The following is a 17,608-nucleotide window of genomic DNA, read 5'->3' as shown; positions in this document are numbered from 1 at the left end:
AACTATTGACACTACCTGAGAGAATCCTTCAGTTTATTATATATATATATATATATATATATATATATATATATATATATATATATTTATTTATTTTATTTTATTTTTCTGTATCTGTATTTATTCTTAATTATGGCGGGGTTGCTCCTCCATATTCTGATGATCTGTGCTATTTCGTCAGAATATGCTACCATAGCGCATCTAGATGTACATATTAAGGAGGTAATTTGTGCTTTACCCCATATTAACGATATTACAGACATCAGCCATTTACAAATATTCTTACAAGCTCATTGTCATATAAACTTAAAACAAGAAGTGATACATAAACAGTCACTTCTGTTCTGATCATCTATGCTTTGTCCTATTTTATGGTAATGCGCATGCGCAGACGATGTTACGTCACAGGTCGCTTACCTGTAAAACTTCTAATCGAGACGTCCTACCTGTGGAAGTTTCATTTCGTCTGTTTCATGCCGTCAGAGATTACGGTAAATCTTATTTAATTTATTTTATGTCTTATTGTCCTGAGGTTTTTGTATCACTACTTGTTTTACGTTTACATGACAATGGGCTTGTAAGCATATTTGTAAATGGCTTTAGGTTGACGTCTGTTATATTGTTATACTATAAACCACAAATCTCCCATTGTTTAGCGCAGATCATCAGGAACAGCAAACGTCCACTATTCAGGACTATGTTTTGCCCTTTAGACCTCTCTATTTTATGCTGCTTTGCAATTCATGTGACAGTATTAACATGTATGACCTAGTATAAATTAGCTTTACCAAAATTGTCGTTATTCCACGACAGCACAGATTTGTTTTCTTAGCATGATTTAGGTACATCTTCAACAAAGAGTTGTTAGTTTAGTTTCACTTTCAGTTTATAAGTTTCAGCTCCTTTTGGTTATCAGAGCAGAGACAGTTTGACTTTAAGTCATTTATCAATTCAGGATTTTGGTATGTACAGATCTTTTTTATTGTTGTATATTTAACATATCTATTATATAAATTGTTGTGTATTTTATTTAAACATCAAAATGTATTTTTTTATAGAACTATGAGTTAGGATGTACTTGACTTTGTTGAAAACAACTAAGAAAACAGTAATTGTGAAGAACTGTGAAGAACTACTTGTAAAGAAAGGCTAATAAGCATCATAATTTATCTAAAAGCTGTAGGAATTGCTCCGTTTTGTTTGCAGAAGGATGGGGCAAGAACAAAGCAAATTGAAACAGGAAGGCTACGTGGAAACACATAAAACGGAAAATTACATTATTGCCACAAAAGATGATGATACATTCTTTATAAAGAGGGTCCCTCTACCCGAGGTAAGAGTTTATCTTTTTTTTTACACCATATCAATTAATCTGCATAACATGTAGCCTATTTTTGGATTTTTAAATTGTATAATTATCAAATTTTTTTCAGACTAATAATTGCTGCATGATTAAAACAAAATTGCTTTCTTTTGAAAAGTATCAGTGCAAAGGATTATTCACTAAGGATCACAGTTAATGTCTTATCACAATTAAAGTTTAAACCAGAATTAATATTATTGCCAAAAAAGAGGTGTGGTAATATGACTCAAAAAATCCAAGACTGTGATGCAGGACATCCTGGATATAGTATGTTGTGATTTATCAAATGAACAAGACATAGCTTTAGAAAGACATTTCCATAAGTGTTGTTGTGGATAAGACTAAGTAGTGATAAGGACAGGTCTCAAAGTTCAGCTGATGAGTTTATTTTCCAAAAGAAAAACAGAATGTTAGTCAAAGGTGAACTTTTTTATGCAGGCAGCATGCAAATAGGCATAATAAAATACCAGCCCAGAATACTCCAGGAACATATCTAGAGGGACTGCAGATTGATATGGTAAAAACAAATAAAATGCCGTGTGTTCTAAGAGTAAATTGAAATACACTACACAATAGTTTTTTACTAATGCCAATAATTCTCTAAAATACTAAAACCTAGATTTGAGAATACAAATGAAAAGTATATGCTGTATCAGCATATACTGATTATTTAAAACAAATGAGAGAAAAAATAAATAAATAAATAAATAAATAAATATATATATATATATATATATATATATATATATATATATATATATATATATAAATATATATATATATATATATATATATATATATATATATAATATTTAATAGATACAATAATATTTTTCTGATATGTAAGAATTTAGAAATTTAGAATTTACTTTAAAAAATGTAATAAATGCTCTTTATACCTGAATGAATTAGGTAAGGGCATGCATCATTCCACTGTCGGACATTCTGCAGCATCACCTATTGATCTAGAAACACCGCTGAGATCTGAGATCATGGCTACGGTCAGATGATACTCTTAAGGTTGTGACCGTATTTGATAAAGTGTAAAAATATTGGATTGAAGGTTGAAAAATGTACACTCTGCTTCTGTGTCAATATAGAATAAGTAACTTTTTTCATGATATCACTGCCTCTTTTTTGTTTATATTTAATGGTTGCCTGACCATCAAGAGTTGTACATTCAAGTGCTCCCACCCGCACTTTTTTAGTGTCATTAGTTGTCAAATACTTATTCACTGAATTAATTAGAAAAAAAGGTTGGACTGCCCTAACTTGGAGCCACTCCAATAGCTGCATGCCGAAGTGAGTGAATCTTCATTAGTGTAGATAGAAAGACTGCATAACATACCTTTTATGGGGTCATTGCTGTCATGCAGCACTTGGGTAAATTATATAGTTGTGGCTCCTTTTTGCTGAAATGGCAGTAAAGGCAAATTATGCAATAATGGAATGGAGGTAAAACAAGATTATTTAAGTGTTAGACCAAAACATTTGAAGGAGAGCTCCAAATTGAAAAAAGGATGCTTCAGCATTTTTAAGGAACATATGTCCCCATATTCAGACATTAAAAGCCAGTAGTCACACGGATCACAACCTACCGCAGGTGTTTTCAAAGAAATAGTGTTTTAATTGGAGTGCTCCATGTGTAGTGAATAACCGATCATTTACCCATAAACACCTGAACATTTTTTATTCAGTTGTGAATACTGATACACTAGCACCACACAGTACACATATGTTAAGCATATTGTATGGACTGACCATTGATTAATGCTCAAATAACACTTTATTAAACACTTTATCAAATCAGATAACACTTTATCAATAACCAAAAAAAGAGCATCAAAAGTGTTTTCTGTTGAAGTGAGGGAAGGAGTGGGGTAATTCACATATTCATGTACATCTGCATGTTGAGGACAAGGTGTCAAGTGGCGACAGTGGTTGGGGTTCATCTAGTAACCGGTGGCCAGCCAGTTCGAACCCCAGCTCCATCCGCTTCAGTCGTTGGGTCCTTGGGCAAGACATTTCACCTGCCTTGCCTGCTGAATGGTGCTAATTGTACGGCAGCCTCACTTCTTTCAGTCCCAGGGCAACTTTGGCTACAATGTAGCTTACCACTGTCAGTAGATGAATGGGTGGATAACTGATTGTAGTGAAAAGCGCTTTGGGGTCCTCGGACTTGATAAAGCGCTATACAAGTGTAGGCCATTTACCGTTTAACATAATGCTATGTTTCAGTTATTTTAAGGAAGACAATAATTGTTTTGGTAAGAAAAAAGTATTTTTGCTCGACAAAGATGGCTGTTACGTCCACTGATTCTCGTTTATCTTTGTACTAATGTATATGTTGTTTCTAACAGCATTCAAAAGAAGCTCTGGCTACACTGACCTCAGAGATCCAAATCCTTCAGCAATTAGAGCATCCCCATCTTGTGAAAATAAAGAACTCTTTTGAAGGTATGGTTTGAAACAGAACCAGAGGTTTTGTGTTAATCTTTACTAGGTAACATATGAAGACAAAAACAGAGCATAAAGAACGAAGAAAGGGGAAGAAAAACAAAGCTGAAAAAATAAAGCTGCATAAAGGTACAGTATATGAGGTCTGATACCTGGTACACCCTTAATAAATATTCACTGTGACCATCACTTTCTCCACATCAGCATGTAAGATCACCTGTAAGTCTATGAATGAATATATTATTGATATATTGACAAATTAAATGTAAAACTTGCAAGTGGGCTGTAGTACAAATATAAAATGTATGCCAATTTGTTGGAAGCATTTCATACATTAAATGCAAAAGATTAAAAAAAAATTAAAAAACACCTTTTTTTATTTTGTCTTAAAGATGAAAGTCAGAACATATACTATGTAGTGATGGAGAACTGCCAAGGAGGGAATCTTGCTGATAAGATTAGAGAAATGCCAACAGAGACTCCACAAGAGTCCGAGGTTGGTTTGAAAATATATTTTAAGACACATTTTAGTGAGATACTGCATGAAATCAAATTTTTTTTAAATCCTATTATTTTACCTGTGAAATTTTTTCATTTGCAGATTCTGAGCTGGATTGCTGAGATCTGTATGGCCTTAAAAGTCATTCACGAAGCTGCTTTGCTTCACAAAGATCTTATGCCAAAGGTACTAATTTTATAGATTAGCAATAAAAATATTTGTTTTAGTATAATGTTCCATTTTAAGTATTTTCAATGTTACCTAATTTCATTTATCAAAACTTGTTAAAAAATGTAATACCTGGTGATTATTTTGTAATTTCTCTGAAATGAACAGTATTTTGTCTTTACAGTGTCTTTAACAGTGTTTATCCCCCAGTCTGTGCGTGAAGTTAATTTACACTTTTACATTTCTCTTTCTGTAGAATGTACTGTTTACAGAATTTGGACTAGTATGCTTGGGTGGATTTGGGAACATCCATGAAAAGTAATGTATTATAAATATGATGCAGCAGTGTAGTGTGTAAATATATATACATATATATATATATATATATATATATATATATATATATATGTGTGTGTGTGTGCTTATTTTAATTTATTTATTATGTTTTATTTTTTATTTGTTTTGTTCTTAGTTCAGAAAAAATGTCTACGACTACAGAGCCAACAATGAATTATCTGGCACCTGAGGTCTTTACAGAGGGCACCTATAATGCAAAAAGGTATATCTATTTACTGCTGCTTTAATATGAGATTTGCTAAAGCCAGCATTATAGACTTTAAGGATATTTCCAAAGAGGTTTGCAGACTTCAAATTTTAAATTAAATTACTGGTGCAGTTATTGGCAAATTATTTTAACGAGTTGTGTTTAACTGTCTCCAAGAACAAAATAAATTGTCTAGACTACTAAAAACAATTTTAAAAAAAACGTAATTATTCTGATTTGCTTAACCACTCTGTCAATCACTGGTATTCAGTGCATTTCAATTATGAAAAAAAAAATGTGATTATGAGAAATCTCAAAATCCAGTGTTTTGATGTTGGTGGAAATGCACTCTGTGGTCATCTGATATTCTCAAGAAACACGTTGAGATCAGGTGATTCCAAAATTGATTAAGTCCCATTTTCTGTTTTAAAAAGATCAACTGAAGGAAAGCTTAGAGTGTGTGACACACATTTTTTTAACAATTTATTCTAAGACGCAACCCTAAACAACTTTTATTCCACATTTACCTCATTACAGATAAATGTTTTCTCACTGAATTTGACCACATAAATACCAAAATGCTGTGGTATTTTTATGAAAGGATTAACTCTGCTACCTGTAAAAGCAACACCATATACAGTCTTATAAATATCACTGCTAGTAAATAAACACACACAAGGCCAACCTACCTAAAAATAACTGAAACCAAATCTGAGCTCATGGAAGTTGTGTAAATGTTTGGGACTTAGAACAGTAAATATTAATACTGCAGTATGCACTTATTTTAGGTCTTTTGTTCTGTTTTGTTATTAAAGACCAATGACTTTTATTTTTTATTTTTGTATATTTTGTTTTATTGTTAAAACCATATTTTGAACTAATTTGTTTGCTAACACAATAATATATTTACTTTTTAGTGACATGTGGTCAGTTGGATGCATCCTGTTTGAGCTTTGTACAAAACAGCGAGTGGTGAGTTGCACAAGAAGGGAACAAAACTTTAATATTTACCAATACCAATTTGACTTCTACATAGGTAAGGCATAGTAGGGACATAGACAAAGTGTTGGTTTAATACATTTTAAGCGATGTTTATTCGTTTTCACATTCTACTTCATAATTCTGAGAGGATTGCTTAAACCAGCTCTCCATCTAACGGATCTGGACAATCCTAACCTGACGAGTATTACACAGAACAGGATTACTGAAACATCTATTTAAGCTGGTGTCGGGAAGAAACGCACCTAGTCTTTTAACAGCCAACATCCAAAAGTCACACCCTTTTTCAACGGATGTGTTGGTTGGACTGAGTAGCCCCTGCAGCCAGCCAAATCACATGGGTCACATCTGTTAAGGGCTGCTCCCTTCCCTAATTTTCCAACTTGCTCTTGGTAATTGGGCTAGGTTAGCTTTAGTGACTCGAAAATGCATCCAAAGAATGCTGTTTTAATAAGTTTGGGCTTAAGGCAACCCCTAAAAACCTCATTTACCTATTTTTGAACCGTGCACCAAGATGTTTTTACTACCATTGAAGAACTAAATCATAAGGTGACACAAATGACTGACTGTCCACAGCTCCTCTAAACGTTTGCTAAAATTATGCCTCAATTCATATTGTGTTTGCAGGAGTCAGTTACAGCATAAAATTCAGCAACACAGAACACAGAATAATCAAATTATAAAAATTAATCAATCAACTTAACGTAACTTTCTCTCTGGAAGCCTGAAACGTGGAACAACCAGGCTTGTTAAGTTCACTGACCAAGTTCACTAATTTGTCTGGGTTTAAAGCAGCTACAGGTAGAAGATGCCCAATTTGAAGCCGCAGCCCTTTAAGGCTCATGGGTTGAGCTTGTTTGTGGCTCGGATCCTCTCAACCATCTGCAGTGTCCTTTTCTCCATCTCGATCTTGCTTGTTGGTCTCCTGTGAGGCAACAACTGAGCAGTTCCTCTATTTTACCCTTTTTATAGAGCAGACTCTAGCCTCATTGGTCAGTTCTTGTTGCCTTGCTTATTCAGTCACTTGCCCATAAGCTGATCTTTTTCCCCAGATTCCATCAGCATTCGTCAAATTATGCTGTTCGCATCAGCCATGAGCCTCAGTCCCCTCAGTCATAAGGCATCTGCTGACCGCTGTCATGAGCCTCAGTCATCAGCCTCTGGCTGGCAATTATTATTCAGGGATTTTGCACAAGTCACCGCTCCCTCTTTCTCAATTCTCCACCATCTGCTGCTCTTCATGCTTACTTAAGATTACTTCTTTAACTGCACATCTGTTTTAAACTTTAGTTACAGGACTGACCTCCGTTTACAGAGCCATACCATTACTTTAATTCATCCTTTCTATCCATACATAACAATGGATTAACATCTTCCTTACATATACAGTAAAGTTAATTAACATAGCGAAATAAAACGCAATCATCATAAAGATCAAACCTCATACAATAAGAGGCCTGGTTGTGCAATATGCGATCACAATTCAATCATACTATTATTGATATATAGTTTACATGATTTTCAAAGAAATCATCACATCCTATTTATGTAATATAATCATTATTCTACTCTAAAGATTCATTTCTCATTTCATCATATGTAAGCTCTTCAGTTTCAATCATAGTGGTATAGTTCTGCAAAAGAAAAGAGAATTAATACATAACTCTAAATGGGCCTCCCCTGTCCTTATAGCTTCAGAATGTGAATGATTACTGATTTATATTTCATTGATTTAATTGTGAAGATTTAATCATTTTACATGGATACATGGTAAGATCTCAACTAACATTGACACCGTATTTGCTGTCCTTTGCTTATAAAAACTCAATTTACATTGCAAATAAGGTTGAGGAAAATTTTGATATGGTTTTGACACATTTAATGATCTTTGCAATCTGCCAAAGCAGAGAGACCCTAAACAGTGTGTGAGGGAGATTCTGTCCATTGCTATTCTATGCTTTGAGACAGATACATCAGTATTACTATCCTCCTTTTTCTTTGCCTTCATGAACTAACGTACACAGTATGTAGCAACACTGCATTTTGCCTTTGTTAAAGTGTTGTTGCCTATCTTGAAAATTCAAATGCAGTTTCTGAATTTGGTTAAAAAGAAGTGAGATTGAGAGTATTCTAAAGCTTAAGTACTAATTTTGTTTCTCATTAAACAGACATTAAAATTGCACAAACACAAGAGAGCTTGCTCAAAAATGTATGTTTAGCCTAAATGCTGTTACACATTTTTAGTAATGGCTACAAAATTGATGTAAAATGGTGAAAGTGGTTTAACTGTGAAAAAGTTTTCATAATATAAAAGCAAAATCTATACAAAATGATATTCTTAAATATGATTCAGCAGTGAAAGCAAGCAAAATATTGCTTAATTCATTCTGTGAATGTTTTTTGTTTTTATTTCTTTTGTTTTTCAGTTTTCTGATCAGACACCAATCAAGCTCATGCCTAAGATCATTAGTGCTATTTACCCACATCTCCCAAGTGAGTTTTCCTTTGAGCTTTGCGATCTCTTGGGCGACCTTTTGCAAAAAGATCCCAGAGGTAGACCCACAGCCAGTGAAGTCCTGGCACGCCCTGTTATCATCAGATGTCTAAGGACAAAGGTATGACATGATCTTTATTATAGTATTGAACTAACAACCCCTCTTTTTCAGCCAGCATTTAGACGTCATGATTTTTCAAGGTATTACTTTACAAGACAACCACATCAAAACGTGCCTCATTTTTGTCTAAGCCTAATTCAAAGCATGACAACTACTATCTATATTTTTTTACAAAACACACAAAAGGTTTACTTTACCAGCAACCATTTACCTGCAAAAATATATAGACATAACCAAAAAGCATTTAATAATGTTAAAGTTATGAAATTATGTGCAAATTAAGTATTTAATATTTATAGAATCTTTATTTAAATATGTCTGTTTTCTGCAGGAATGTGGTAAATTATGATTATAAGCATGAAGGACTATAACATACCAATTAATATGGTTTTAGACCAAATCTATAAAAATTCATTTAGATTCATGTAAAAACAGAAATAGGATATCCCATTAAATATTCACTTCTTTATTGAGGGATTTTCACATATCTAACAGTATGTGACATCAGTCTTAGGAAAGTTAGCCCCAGGCATCAGATGTTTGAGTGGCTCTTTGCAGCCTGTTTACCCCACAGCATCTCATAGAGATAAAGATTTGGGCTTTGACTAGGCCCAGCACTTTCCTTTTCTTACTTCTCAGTCATGAATGTACTGGTCTATTTTGGATCATTGTTATGTTGCATTGTCCAGTTCTGCTCAAGCTTTAATTTTGTTGTAGATTGTTTCACATGTTTTTCAAGGCCTCTCTGATACATGATAGAATTCAAAGTGGATCCTATGATAGTGACCTGGCCAGGTTCTGTTGCAGTCCCTAATTCATGACCTGATCTGTCTGAAGAACATTAAATATCCAGCTCTAATCCTGCTCTTCCTCTCTGTTGTCTCTGGCAAACTTTAGTCTGGCTTTTATGTTTTTCTCAAAGAGCAAAGCAAAGCACTCTCTTTCTGACTGTACAGACATGTACTCTCACAACAACAGTAGCAAGAGCCTTCTATAGGTCTTGTAATGGCTCTTAAGGGTTTTTGGAGACTAAGATCTTTCGATCTTCTTTCAGGTTGAACTTGATTGGAAAGCCAGACATTGGCAGAATACCATTGTTTTAAATGTGCTCCTATTCTAGGATATTTCCATACAGTAGAATGGGTGATATGAAATTCCTCTGAGACTTCTTTAAATCACTCACCAGATCTCACCATGGTGTGCGCTTCAAAAGTCAATGGTACTCCAAACTAAATGTCTGAGATTTTAAACAGGTCAAACCTCCTTCAAAATACCGAGTAACCCTGTTTTTCTCATCTGTGCCTAATGTGATATACCTGTAATTTTTGTCATTTTAAGTGTAAATGTGGGTATTTCCTCATTTATTGTTTTATTTTTACATTTTGCAGAAAATTTAAAAATCTCTATTTTTAGTTTTTATTGTTTCTATTACTTAAATTCTTATGTTGTGTTGAATTTGATCATTAATATCCATTTATCCAAAATATGTAAAAAATAGTCAACTTTAATAGGGTGTCTTAATTTGTTCACATATCTATATGTATTTTTATAAGTTGTCTCATAGTACTATTTCGTTCTTTTTTTGTTATATTGTTCTGGAAATTTCCTGGGAACATTTTTAAAGCCAAATTAAAACCAGTTAAATGGTTTTTGCATCATATGAGACAACAAATTCCAAAATGAGAGACACGGGTTGGTTGGCAACTTATGGGTCCAGTATGTGATTAGGCACATCTAGTGCAATGGAACGATGAATCAAGGTGCCACGTTTTTTAAAATTTATTTTTTTAATCTTATCGGACAAGTTTATATGACCCACTCACTAAAACACAGGAATAAGGTTGTTATTTGAGTGACCCTTTGGGACATCCTCTGCTAGGTCTTTTTGGAAAAGTTAAAACAAAGTGTTTTAGATAAGGCAGAATTTATTTGTTTGTGTTATTTATGTCTGGTTAGCTATTAGCTATTGTATGTACCTTTTGTTTGATCAGTACACTGCCATGTACTCATGTGGCTGAACGAATACAGTGAGGTTGAATAAGGCTGACATTCTTTTTTGTCTTGTTTTTCAGAGGTTTTGCATAATGTGATACTTTCACATGAATTTGCCTTTATAATGACAGTAAATGTAATATTTTTCCAGATAAAACCTGAATGACACCTTTTATTACAAATTTGAATATTTTCATAATCACTAATGGTTTACCTACCACATGGCTTTATTTTACTATCACCACATATCCTAGTACTGTAAAATTTACAAATTCTATTTAAACTTCTCTGATGCTATTTTAATTAAATTGTCATATCTAGATATATATATGTTTGCTGATAAAATATGAATTATTTTTATTAGTGTCAAACAACAGTGGAAGAACTTCAGATCAAGCTGGAGAAGCTGAGAGCTCTGGCTGATGGTCTTGAGCGTGTTCATGAGGGGACCACCATTGGCAGTCTGACAGGAGGTGTGATTGGAGCAGTGGGAGGAATTACTTCCATAGTGGGGCTTATTCTGGCACCATTCACTTTTGGAGCCTCACTTATTGTCACTGGAGTTGGTGTGGGGGTGGGTGCTGTTGGTGGAGTCACTGCTGGTGCCTCAAACATCACAAATATGATCAACCAGTCTTCTGATCGTAAAGCTGTCCACCTGATCATTAAAGAGCTTGAACAAAAAATTAGAGCAGTTGTCTCCTGGCTCTTGGAGATTAGCTATAGTTTGCAAACAATCAACAGCAGTTGTGCACGAGCATGTGATGCTGATGGCAGCTTCACAGATGAAAATCTAAAAAGGATTGGCTTTCGGGCAGGAAAAGGCCTTAGTGGGGTTGCTGAGGTAATCCGACTGGTTAGAGTGTTGAACATTGGCAAAATTGCTGCACAGACATCAAGGGCAGTGCGTGTAGCAGAGGCTGCAACAGGTGTACTGTCTGGTTTATTTGTGGCAGTGGATATCTTCTTCATTGCAATGGATGCTAAAGAGATTCACCATATTAGAAAAGGGAGGGAAGAAGAGAGGAGAGGTACAGCTTCTCTCCAATCAGAGGATGAAAATGATAACCCTGCAATGTCCTCAGACATGACTATGTTACATAACAGCTCATTGATGCAAGAATCTGACCTTGCTGAAAACAATCAGACAGCAAAGCAGTCTGCCTCAAAGAAAGCTGATATCAGATCAGAAGTCATGAAATTTGTGAAATCAGTCAGGGAGGCAGCAGAAAACTTAGAAAAGGTCTTAGGTGAGTTAAGAACTCTCATCCTATCCATCCCTTCATTTCAGGAAAACAATTAGCTGGAATGGCAGAATATAGAATGAATGTAAACAGAAGCCGTCTCTTATTCCCTCATGGCACTGTTGGTATATAACACAATGTTTTATTGGAATTTAGGCAATTTATGATTATCTGTCCTCTGGCCTAGTCTGAGCATTTGTTGCACTGCTGTGTGGCAACCTATGAAATTGGGCAATTGACCAATGAGTGCTCATGCTATATAACATTATGTTTTATGTTGTCTGTCTCATGTTAGCATGACCAGTGTTCGATTTTTCAACCATTTACCTTAATATAGTGAAGCTACATAATGTTTAGCATATGGAGGTATAAGCTTTAGTCTTCACATTGTTTACTAACCGCATCAAGTAAGTTAGACATGACTTGTTGACTTTTTAAGATAGTATCATTACACTTTATTTCAGTTCTTTAAATGCTTAGTTTTCAGATTTTTTTTTAAGTACTGAATCTCCAAAGTTACCCTGGTCAAATAAGAAATGTACTTTTCACATTTTATTTAAATGCATATAAAAATGGTCATAGGGACTATAATACTGCCTTTGTACAACATCAAACCTTGAGTTAAACTTTTTATCCATGAATATCTTGTTGCTTTGATGTTTCTTTCAGTTATTTGCTGAGAACCTAGATGTTGACCTGCTGTGACAATAAACTATTTGAAAACATAATTTTCATTTTTCTTTTTGGTAATCTGAAATTGAAGATTTGCAGGAAGGAAAAGTAAATGAGCTAAGATCTTATATAGGTGCTCTTTTATGGCTGCATAGCCTATATGTAATAAAGATTGTGATTTTAAAGTGAATAGCAATGTAATAACAGTGTAGACTGGCAGTTAAACATGGGGCTTGTATCAGAAGAAACCATTTTTTTATGAGCCAAGGAGCAGAGCAGCAATAATACAGAAATTAAAATTGAGTAGCAATTATTATATTGTTACACAACATAATAGAAAATGGCCATTGTGTACAAATCAATAATTCAAAACACCCCCCACCCCAAAAGAAAAAACGTGCCAACAAAAATGAAATAAAAGTATTGGAAACCTTATAAAACAGGAGGTTTTTAAGTGGGATTTGTATGTAGATGTATGTGTACACATTTATCTTTTTCTCTGGGTCCTTTTAGCTCGCCATCTGACTCAACTGGGATCTTGTCGGGTCCTTGGAGTTTTTTTTCCCATCCACTTGAAAACTGACCTATGGATAAGATCACATGTATCTATTACTTTCTGTTCTTGGATGCATCACCAAAGGTTCAATATCAAACACAACCTACATTACGAGTAAATATTCCACAAGACTTACTGTACATGTAAACAGTGTTTTACTAATTCACAATATTATGATGGCTTATTATAACCTAAAATGCAAACATAATAATAATAAATAGACATATCAAGTTTGTTTCAGAGGTATCAAAGAAGTGTGCTTAATTACTTCTCCTGCACTGCAGGAATACTCATTAATAGAAAAGCTGCATCAAAATTTACCCTCCCAACTACTTTAACTCACATGTGAAAAGAAAAGTCCTCCAGTAAATTATATTTACAAAATAAAAGCAACGACAACAAATCAACTAAAAAGTTTCTCTCAGTTATAAATCGGCACAAAACAATAGTCACAATAAACTCGGTGCTGCCCCCAGTCACACATTCAAAACATTGCACCATTATTCACCTCAGTTCACTTTCTTTAGCTTTAATCCCACCCTGCTGTTTACAGCAAGACCATGACAGAGCAGATTAAAGAGACACATTTCTCACTGTTGCTCTGGATTCAAGGCTGAGCAGGTTAGTATGGGGGATTTAATATACAGCCAAAATTCAGGAGCACATATTTTCAATTTAAGAGCAGGATTTCAATCTGCTTGCACTCAAAATTTCCACATTCTTTTAAGTATATACTGTTTTCCTTCAAATCTTTCGTTCCGCCCTCATATTTAAAGCTTCTACCACAGATATTTTCTCCTCCTGCTTGCCTCCTCCTTGCGTGCAAACCTACTCTCTGCAGGGATCAAAAATGGGCTTGCGAACCTGTATTTCCTGCTTGTGGATTGTATTGCTCTCTCCCAGATTGGAGCAGTAACATCGCCTAGCAACCGTTCAGGCCTGTGGAAGGACAATGTGCAACTGCGAAGTTTCAGCCTTCTTTTTTGGAGCGCCAAAGTGCTCAAAATTAAATAAATAAATGAAACATTAGGAAATAAGTATCTACATCAATGAATAATAAATAAACATTTAATCTCACAATGAAATTGTGAAATAATTAAATGCATATAAAATTCTCAGCTCATTATAGAATATATTTCATTTTCATTTCAGCTTTGTAATATAAATCTTTTTATACATAATTTTTACTCAATAATTGAAATTGTTGTTGAAGCTATTTTTATGTAATTCCAGTAGTTTTTTATTTCAAAATGTAATTTTTGTAAAGGGTCTCCCCATGGCCTATTTATTTCATAATGCCACTTTTCAACTGTATGACTTGGCCTGTCTATCAGGGGAAACCAGTTTTTTGATTGGCTGCTCCTTTACTAAGACAGAAGCAATCCCACACCAAGTATCGAGTTAGGGCTGAACGGGCAATTCAAATAGGGCTGGTGATGCACCTGCCTCCATGTCCTCCGTTCGGAGGAGGGGAGCAGAGGTGCTATCAATCACTGTTTCGGAGGACGAATCGTCCGATTACCGCCCAGCATCAAATATATCCAGTGCTTCTTCCGGTGAGCATTGGTCCGCTATGTGGTCCCCTTTTAGCGGGGAGAAAACGGTTGCGCACGAAGGGATAAAGCCACTAGCGATAGCTTAAAGGGCGAAGCCTATACGTTATAGAACAAATCTCTATGTAAGGATCAGCCAATGAGGATGCAGGTCCAGCCCATTGATGAAAAGTGGTATTATCAAATAAGTAGACAATGAGGAGAAATCAACTTTATAAAATAAAAGCTGGCTTTTTGCAAAAAATGAAATTTTCAAATAAAATAAAAAACGCTGCAATTATATACAAATAGCTTCAACACTAATTTCAATTATTAGGTAAAAATTCTATATGGAAATTATTTTGTATTATAAAGCTGATTTGTAATGGAAAATGAACTATACTTCATAATATTAAGTTCAGAATTGAATATGCATTCAATTATTTCACAATTCCATTGTCACATTTTATGTTGATCTATTATTTATTGATGTAGATGTTATTTCATAATGTTTTCTTTATTTATTTGATTTTTGAGAACTTTGGTGTTCCATATTCTTTGGGGTGCGCTTAATTTTCCTTCTAGTGGGGGTGCTTGTGTGGCTACAGTAGATCTCTATATCTCCTATTCGGTTTTTGTACTTCAACTTCAGCTTTCTGCTCCATGTTACAATTGTCAGGGAGTCCTGACTAATTTTCAAAAGACTAACTATTATTTTTGTCAGTTTAATGGTTTTGGAGCTGTTCAAAATTTTAAGAGAAGGATTTTGGCTGTGATCGTTAGCTTTGCATTGATTTACGTGACAGACAGCAAATCTGTTTTGTCACTAAATATCTGCTAAACTCATCTTGAACAGCTGTTCCTCATTTTACTGACACTTTTTTAGTGCACATTTTGTTATTGAGGAACATACATTTGAGTGTGAAAGTAAGAAAGATGTGGCAAAGAAAGTTTGTTCCGTTTTACCTGGGAACCTGTATGTTGATGAAGATGCCCATCAAAATAGTTCTAATTTATTTTTACTGGGTTTATGCATTTTCCTAACATCTAACAAGCTGGGGGCAACATATTAGCTACATGCATGTACTGCATAGGCTAGAATTTCTCAATGTACAGAATTTGCTCATCTTGGCTCCTGAGGCAGGGGTACGTCGACCATACCAGCTTACCTATTAAAAGATTCAGCGGCAGAATACAGTACTGGCAAGAGGGGATAGCGGCTGCCTTCTGTAAAGCTCTCATTCAGAACTAGTCACGGCTGTAGTTTGGGTCAGAAAATACACTCACCGGCCACTTTATTAGGTACACCTGTCCAACTGCTCGCTAACGCAAATTTCTAATCAGCCAATCACATGGCAGCAACTCAATGCATTTAGGCATGTAGACATGGTCAAGATGATCTTCTGCAGTTCAAACCAAGCATCAGAATGGGAAAGAAAGGTGATTTAAGCAATTTTGAGCATGGCATGGTTGTTGGTGCCAGACGGGCTGGTCTGAGTATTTCAGAAACTGCTGATTTACTGGGATTTTCATGCACTACCATCTCTAAGGTTTACAGAGAATGGTCTGAAAAAGAGAAAATATCCAGTGAGTGGCAGTTCTGTGGGCACAAATGCCTTGTTGATGCCAGATGTCAGAGGACAATGGCCAGACTGATTCGAGCTGATAGAAAGGCAACTGTAACTCAAATAACCGCTCGTTACAACCAAGGCATGCAGAAGAGCATCTCTGAACGCACAACATGTCGAACCTTGACACAGATGGGCTACAGCAGCTGAAGACCACACCGGGTGCCACTCCTGTCAGCTAAGAACAGGAAACGGAGGCTACAATTCACACAGGTTGACCAAAATTGGACAATGGAAGATTGGAAAGACATTGCCTGGTCTGATAAGTCTTGATTTCTGCTGCGACATTAGGATGGTAGGGTCACAATTTGGCATCAACAACATGAAAACATGGATCCTGTAACTCAAAAGTTGTAGCAGTAGTTTGCTCAGATACGACGTGTATGAACAAGAGAAATTATTAAATAATATTTGGATACTTATGGTGTCACACCCTAATCAGCCTATTAACTCTTGCAAACGTTTCCTGAGCCTTTGTACAGTCTCTCACTGTGGGTCATAAGTTACATAATCATGGGGAAGACTGCTGACAAGATAGATGACCAGAAGACAGTCATTGACACCCTTCACAATGAAGGTAAGCCACAAAAAGTCATTGCTGAAGAAGCTGGTTGTTCACAGATTTCTGTATCCAAGCACATTAACAGAAATTTTGAGTGAAAGTAAGAAGTGCAGTAGGTAAAGGCGCAACAGGAAGAACCGGAGCCTCAAGAGGATTGTCAAGAGAAATCCATTAAAGAATTTGGGAGAGCTAAATTAGGAATAAATCTCTATAAAATAACTGTTTTACTTTCTGAAATGACTGTTAAGAAATATCGCACTTTAATGCAATGTTTAAACTTTTTGAGATGTACCTGTACCAGGTAAGAAATGGACAATTATAAGCTTGACAGTCAAATGAATCTGTCATGCTGTGTGGAGGTGAAACATTGATATGAACAGGTAAACCTAAAAGGCGGAATGTAGGCAGGGATACAGAGAGGAACAGAGATACATGCTTTAAAAGTAACACCTTCTTTTTGCTGTGCTTTCACTTTTGCCCCAAATGCAACGCTGATGGTTCAACTTTTTCGGATGTACCTGTACCATGTAACAAAAGGACAAACAAAAGCTTGACAGTGAATTGAATCTGACTGTCATGGTTTGTGGAGGTGAAGCAATGATATGAATACTGCTTTGCAAGTTATACCTTCTTTTTTCTGCGCTTTTACTTTTGCCCCAATTGTAACGCTGATGGTGGAGCAATGTTCAAACTTTTTAAGATGTACCTGTACCAAGTAACAAAAGGACAATCAAACGCTTGACAGTGAAATTAATCTGACCTTCATGGTGTGTGGAG

The 17,608-nt window shown here is 35.2% G+C and overlaps 1 protein-coding gene across 1 annotated transcript; it reads left to right on the top strand.

Moving 5' to 3' along the window:
• The first annotated feature begins 409 nt into the window (after positions 1–409).
• On the top strand, positions 410–12,609 carry LOC124860713 (probable serine/threonine-protein kinase PknB). The gene is made up of 10 exons (XM_047354234.1): positions 410–491; positions 1,207–1,333; positions 3,724–3,820; positions 4,213–4,316; positions 4,422–4,505; positions 4,744–4,805; positions 4,960–5,046; positions 5,949–6,003; positions 8,457–8,645; positions 11,002–12,609. Exons 2-10 carry the CDS (start codon positions 1,211–1,213, stop codon positions 11,938–11,940), a joined length of 1,740 nt encoding a protein of 579 aa, XP_047210190.1. The 5' UTR covers positions 410–491; positions 1,207–1,210; the 3' UTR covers positions 11,941–12,609.
• Positions 12,610–17,608: the final 4,999 nt, after the last annotated feature.

This window comes from Girardinichthys multiradiatus, chromosome 23 (assembly GCF_021462225.1).
Source record: "Girardinichthys multiradiatus isolate DD_20200921_A chromosome 23, DD_fGirMul_XY1, whole genome shotgun sequence".
NCBI lineage: Eukaryota > Metazoa > Chordata > Actinopteri > Cyprinodontiformes > Goodeidae > Girardinichthys > Girardinichthys multiradiatus.
Note: the sequence above shows the minus strand (reverse complement) of the source record. Positions and strands in the feature narration are given on the sequence as shown.

Bases quoted from the DNA above. Each gene is read 5' to 3' on its own strand.
- LOC124860713 (XM_047354234.1), top strand. From the start codon at position 1,211: ATGGGGCAAGAACAAAGCAAATTGAAACAGGAAGGCTACGTGGAAACA. The intron at 4,317-4,421 runs GTTGGTTTGAAA...TTTCATTTGCAG, and splicing joins AGACTCCACAAGAGTCCGAG to ATTCTGAGCTGGATTGCTGA. The intron at 4,806-4,959 runs GTAATGTATTAT...TTTTGTTCTTAG, and splicing joins TTTGGGAACATCCATGAAAA to TTCAGAAAAAATGTCTACGA.